Raw genomic sequence first — 7,167 nt, forward strand, 5'->3', positions numbered from 1 at the left:
TCGAACCTTCCAGTGCGGTTCATCATCAGGACAAGTTGAATGAGCAGATCTCATTTAGCACATTAAATAGATAGGGGAGAGAATCCATGACTCAACAGCTAAAAAATAACAGCTAGAAAATGATAATGGTTAGTTTGACCGAGATAAAAGGAAATTAATAATAATAATAATATTATTATTGAAAATATTTTCTTTTAGAATTAAAATTGATAATAAGCAAATCAAAATTAATAATTTTAAATATGTTGAAAAAATTAAAATGAATTAAATTATATAAAACGAATCACTTTTTAAAATTTTAATAGTTAGTTATACATATCACACCTATTATTATTATTATTATTATTAAAAATATTTTCTTTTAAAATTAAAATTACTAATAAGAAAATCAATAAATTCAAATATGTTGAAAAAATAAAATGAATTAAATTAAAATTACTTTTTATAAAAAAAAATTATAGTTAGTTATAAACGTCAAACATGGTGTATATATATATATATATATATATATATATATATATATATATATATATATATATATATATATATATATATATATATATATATATATATATATATATATATATATATATATATATATATATATATATATATATATATTTCAAATTAATTTAAGGAACCCTTTTAAATTATTACAAAAAAGACAATAAAATAAAATGAAATTATTACAGTAATAACAATTACTTTAAGATCTAACTGAGGGATGGATCGACATGGGAGCGATGAGCGACTGAGCTAGGGTTCGAAGGACGAAACCCTCGACGGCGTACTCTGCACGGCGGATCAGGCTCAGGCTCTGATCATTATTCGCTGCAGCGTGACAGAGCTGTAGGGGAACAGCGAACAAAAATGGTTCAACCCCCGGGGGGGGCGTCAAAGCCCTCCCCCTCACAGCATAGCACGGGACCTGAAGTCACTTTTGGATCTGTGGATCCGGACATACTGAGCAAGGGGAAAAAGCAACAGGAAGACGACAATGATAAACCAGAAGCACAAGAGACCCAGACGACTGAACCGCGGGTCACTTCCTCCACCTGCCGACCGGTAGCCAAGATTAGGCCGCGCATAGAGCTGCCTGGAGATAAGATTGACAGTAGGATTGAGTTCATGACAGACCATGCAATCATTGGCAAATTTATAGGGTTCTGGCCAACTGAACGGGCTCTAAATGGATGGATCGCGGTAAAGTGGAAGCCTAAGGGAGATGTCTCTCTCCAGCTAGGGCCGAAGGGCTTCTTCACCGCCATTTTTTACTGCCTAGAAGATAAATACAGGATCCTAGGAGGGGGTCCGTACTTTTTTAACTCAGCAGGCCTCTACATCACAAACTGGAAACCCAGATTCAACCCTGACAAGGAGGATCTCACATGGGCTCCGGTCTGGATCAGGTTATACTCGCTCCCCGATGAATACTGGGAAGAGGAAAGTTTGAAGCGCATAGGTAATGGAGTGGGACAATATATCAGAGCATCTGAGGACACAAAAACCCGTAAGTATATATGCTACGCAAGGATCTGTGTTTTCATCCGTCTTAATGAAGCTCTTCCTGACTCAATAACCCTAGCCCATCGCGACGAGGAATGGACTCAGCCCCTAGACTATGAACATGTGTCGTTCAGGTGTCGAAGATGCCATGCAATAGGGCATCTGTTTCGGGACTGTCCTCTCTCTGCAAAAGCTAGCCCGCTTGAATCTTCTGATCCCCCATCTCATGATGGCTTCACCCAGGTCTCTTATAGAAAGCGTACGCATAAGAAGCCCCCGAACGCCTCTAAACCTCAGCCTCCCAATTCCCACAACCCTGCTTCCAAGAACAGCTTTGAGTCTCTCAGCGATTTCCCTGAAGATCAAGTCTTACATGACAATAACATCCCTACCCGCCCATCCTCCTCCACCCACCCCCCCCCTTCCAGTCCCCCTCCCAAGTCAAAAACCCCCATTCTAATCCCGACCATCCTAAGCAGGCACCAGAAAGAACCAGAGGAGACCCCCAAGGAAAAGGAGAAGGATGAGACGTCGACTCCCATAAAGATCTCAGAGATCACTCAAGAAGACACAAGTCAAGCTCAAATCATGGAGGTAGAACCTGAAAGCATAGATCTCCACGGTTTGGACATCATTGGATTGGAGCTAGCTTGTAGGAAAGAGGCGTATGACTCCATCTCAGAGACTGATTTAGAAAAGCTGGAAGAGGTCATATCCAGAGCCTTCCACCAACAGCAACTAGGCATTCAACCTGGTAGCGCTTGGGACAGCAATCTGCGTCCAAAGGACTCCAAAAAAAGAGGGAGAAAGACAGATCTTCAGAGAACAATGGAGGTAGGCAAACTCCTGGTGGACTCAGGGAGATATGCGAAGCTTACGAAGTACTTTAGCCCCACCCAAACCAGTTATCCATGAAGCTTATCTCCTGGAATCTAAGAGGGCTTAACAGCCCCGCAAAATCTAGGATGTTAAAAAACATGATCAAGTTGGAAAAACCGCAAATGTGTTTCTTCCAAGAAACAAAATGCAATAGTCACACGCTAGGTCGAATACTTTCAAAGGCCTGGCCAGGTTGCCGCTCAGTAGCCGTGGATGCAACAGGGGCTTCAGGAGGGCTAGCAATCACCTGGAACACTCAGGCAATATCGCTTACTGACTTCCACGCCTCCCATCACCTCATTCAAGCTGCCTTTCACATTCTGGGCACCAAGGTTCATGGAAACTTGTCCAATGTCTACTTTCCGCAGGACGGTGGCAGCAAAAAAGTGCTCCTAGATACCATTGAAGCGCTAAACGCTAACAGGCAGCATCCGCTTTGGATAGTTGCAGGTGATTTCAATATGATAACCAAAATCGAGGACAAAACAGGAGGAAGATCCAGATTGGAACCTGAAGCAGAACATTTCAAGGACTTCATCCACAACGCCTCTCTCATCGACATGCCTTTCTGCAATGGAACCTTCACTTGGAGCAATCACAGAGGAGGTAGGCACCAGATCGCCTCCAAACTCGATCGCTTTTTGATCTCGGATAATGCGATCCATCTAGGTGGTGACTTCACTGCGGAGATTTTGGCACACTCTGGCTCGGATCACTGGCCAATAGCTCTGCATTGGCAGCGACCAGGGGACAGAACCAAAAAACCATTCCGCTTTGAAGGTTTTTGGTTAACGCATCCAGCATTCAAGGACTTCGTCAGAACCATATGGACCTCCTTTGTCCCACCAGAAGGCTCAAGGATGTACCAGCTACAACAAAAACTGCGATTCCTAAAAGGCCACCTTAAACGATGGAATCGGGAGACCTTTGGGAACATTTTCAAAGCACAACAGGAGCTTAATCAGGAGCTCAAGGATCTACACCAGACAGTAATCAACACAGGGCACACGGAGGCAACCTTGAACAAAGAGAAGCACATCTATAATCAGCTCGAAGAACGAAGAAAGCAGGAAGAAATTTACTGGAGGCAAAAATCAAGAATCAGGTGGCTAAAAGAAGGGGAACGCAACACTAAGTTCTTTCACAACACTACAGTGCAAAGAAGAATGCACAACAAAATTCCTTTCATCCAAAGCCCAGAGGGGACCAAAGAAGAAGAACATGAGAAGATAGAGGAAATCCTCATCAATCACTTCAAGCAGGTACACCAGGAGCAGACGGTGGATCGGAAGAGTGCGATTGAGAAAATTACCAGCAACATTCCTAGGCTGGTTACAGAGGAGCACAACGAGCTGCTCATGCGCCCAATTCTCATTCACGAGGTAGACGAAGCAATGGCGCAGCTCAAAGAAGGTAAAGCCCCTGGCCCTGATGGTTTTACAACTACATTTTTTCATGCTTTCTGGGACCTGATTAAAATGGAGGTTTGTCAAATAGTTGAAGAATCCAGGGCCCTTCGCTGGCTGCTCCCCTCCCTTAACTCCACCTTTATAGCTCTCATCCCCAAAGAGGAAAACTCCATCACCCCTGATAAATTCAGACCCATTGCCCTCTGTAATGTTCTTTACAAAGTCATATCCAAAGTAATAGCAAACAGGCTCAAACCTCTTCTACCCATGCTCATATCTCCGAAGCAGTCAGGATATGTTGAGGGCAGACAGATCATGGACAGTATTATCCTCACTCATGAAATCATACATTCGCTCAAGCAATCCAACCAAGCTGGTATGTTACTTAAAATCGACCTCTCCAAGGCCTTCGACAAGCTCAGCTGGTCTTACATCCAACATATGCTGAAAGCTTTTGGATTTTGTGACTCCTGGGTAAGATGGATCATGAGCCTCATTTCATCCTCTCATTTCTCCATCCTCGTCAATGGCTTACCCTCCCGTCCCTTCAAACCCTCCAGGGGAATCAGACAAGGGGACCCCCTATCCCCATTCCTTTTTGTGATTATGGCGGAAGGTCTAGGTAGGCACATCAAGCAAGCCCTCCACTCTAACCAGCTTAAAGGGATCTCCATTCACAGCACCTCGGCCTCCTCTCATCAGCAATTTGTTGATGATACCATGCTCTATGGCTATCCTTCAGCTCAGGAAGCCTCTAGGTTGAAAACCCTGCTCAACGACTTCTCAAAAGCCTCAGGCACTCATGTCAACAGCTCCAAATCTCAAATATTCTTCTTCCATACCCCTCTGTATGTTAAACTCGCTGTCTCCCGTATCCTGGGCTTCCAATCCGCTTCTCTCCCCTCCACGTACCTGGGGGCTCCCCTCACAGACTCGGCCATAAAGCAGCCTGCATGGCGTGCCCTCCTGGAGAAGCTTGAGTCCAAGCTCAATCTATGGACCAATCGTTCCCTAAATCTAGCTAGCCGGGTTGTGCTTATCAAGGCCATCCTTCAAGCCATGCCTCTCTATCTTTTCTCCATCCTGGCTGCACCTAAGTGGGTCTTAAAGAGATTGAGAAATCTGCAGCGCGACTTTCTCTGGGGAAGTTCTGCTACCAATCGCAAATGGGCACTGGTTAAATGGGACACTGTCTGTAAGCCCAAAAACAAAGGCGGAATTGGTCTTCGGGACCCTGAGTACAGCAACACCATCATGACGACCAAAATATGGTGGCAGTGGGTGACTAGTCCAGACAAGTTATGGGCCAAAATATGGACTGCAAAATACACCAACAACATGCCCCAAGCAGAACTCATAAGGTTCATGCCCACTACCAATGGGTCTATTATATGGAACGCAGCCAAACAGCATCATCAGCTCGTTCAGAAACACAGCTTTTGGGAAATACGGAATGGTCACAGTGCTAGGTTTTGGAATGATGCCTGGAACCAGATGCCCAAACTCTCAAGTGTTCTCCCTGCAATGATCATTCCAAGCAGCCAGGAGCAGCAGCAAGCCACGGTGCATCAATTCTGGACACAGGAAGTGGAGAACGGATTTAGGAAATGGCAATCAGGCAATCGAATAACCAACAGCACTAGCCTCCAGGAGACAACAGCACTAGAAAACGAGTTAAAGAAAAGAAGAATCAGATATGAAAACAATGAGGACATTCTCAGATGGGGCTACCTACCTAAGGGCACCTACTCCACCTCAGAAGCCTACAATCTGTTAGGCAACTTCCCCATCAAACCGGATCCTCTATGGGAAAGGATATGGAGCTTCAAAGCCTGGCCTAAAATATCACACTTCCTCTGGTTGGTTGGGCACAAGAAGATTCTCACATGGGACAAGCTAAGGAAACGTAATTTTCAAGGACCTTCCATATGCCATAATTGCTTTCAAAACGAGGAAACATTGCAGCATCTTCTGGAAACTTGCTCAATCGCCACTCATTTATGGGAAAAGGTAGAATTCAGATGCCAAAGGCGATGCAGAGAAGCTGACGGTATCATAGACACCATCCGTCAATGGCCGAAAAGACCTTACAATTGTGAGATTCTCAACCACTTGTGGAATATTATCCCGGGCATTCTACTATGGAACATCTGGAAGGAACGGAACAGGCGCATATTCAAAAATCAAAGTAGGACCACTGAGAACATCTGGAACAGCATACACAACAATCTCCAAGAAACCATGCTTCTGAGAACATGGACTAAAGAGGATCTCCCCACAATAGACAACGAGAAAAACATCCTAGACAACTGGAAGTTGCAGCTGCTACAAGAGCCCACCATGCATCAAACAGCGAACCGCAAAGGCAAGGAGGTTAATGGTTGGACTGCCCCACCCATCAACTCATACAAACTTAATTTCGATGGAGCCTCGAAAGGCAACCCTGGGCCAGCAGGATTTGGGGGCATCATAAGGAATCACAGCGGCTCACCCCTACAGATCTACTTCGGCAATATAGGATGGGATACCAACAATTCGGCGGAGTTGGAAGGGATGTGGCAGGGGATCCTGGTAGTAAGACGCCTCAATCTTCAACTGCTGATTGTAGAGGGCGATTCTCAAATCCTCATAAACATGGCAACTCGCATTCAGAATGGCTCTCAAGCCAGGAAGGTAGCTGACAGCTGGAGATTAGAGGCCAGGCTAAGCAACATTGCTTACGAACTGCGCAATCACAATGCCCTTTCCTTCCATCACACCAAAAGAGAGGGTAATAAGATAGCTGATCTCCTGGCAAATATTGGGGTAGACTGTGACCAGCCCTTCCTAGAAGGCAAACTGGACATCATCCTAAGCAACCAACAGAAACAGGATTGTGAAAGCATACTCCACAGGGATGCTGAATCCCCGGATGCGGGTGATGACATGTCAAGGGGGGACGTGCCACATGCCCAGCATGTGCCGCCCCATGGTAACCTTAATGAGCCTGGTTCGACCGCCGTCACAGTATAATGGTTCAGCAGAGAAGCGATGGGCATTCAATGCAGGGCAGAGGTTCTCGATGGTGGCGCAGAATGCAGTTAATGCTCTACTGCAGAGAAGGAATGGAACACGTTATCAACGAAGGATGTGGGTGCATTGGCAGGTTAAGGTTAGACGGGTGCGAGAGCAGAGAAACTGCGAGTCGGTGGATGTTAGGCCTCTTGCTGCAATTCAAGCTGTGGTCTGCCGCTGCAATTCAGGTTGTGGCCGGAAGCAGGGGAGGCAATTCGAGGGATTTCTGGTTCAATTGGATGAGAGAAGGGTTAACTCGCGTGCAGGAGGAGGGTGCTCAGAAATCGTTTCATCGGTGTGGGCATACGCGGGTGGCAAC

At 45.3% G+C, this 7,167-nt stretch overlaps 1 protein-coding gene across 1 annotated transcript; it reads left to right on the forward strand.

Annotated features, from left to right (window-relative positions):
* Positions 1-2,507: 2,507 nt before the first annotated feature.
* Positions 2,508-6,806, forward strand: LOC149213797 (uncharacterized). Its single transcript, XM_089389153.1, has 2 exons — positions 2,508-3,374; positions 3,648-6,806. Exons 1-2 carry the CDS (start codon positions 2,508-2,510, stop codon positions 6,804-6,806), a joined length of 4,026 nt encoding a protein of 1,341 aa, XP_089245279.1.
* The last annotated feature ends 361 nt before the right edge of the window (positions 6,807-7,167 follow it).

This window comes from Pinus tabuliformis, chromosome 1_1 (genome assembly GCF_031772625.1).
Source record: "Pinus tabuliformis cultivar Carrire ecotype Pingquan chromosome 1_1, CPIR1, whole genome shotgun sequence".
Lineage (NCBI taxonomy): Eukaryota > Viridiplantae > Streptophyta > Pinopsida > Pinales > Pinaceae > Pinus > Pinus tabuliformis.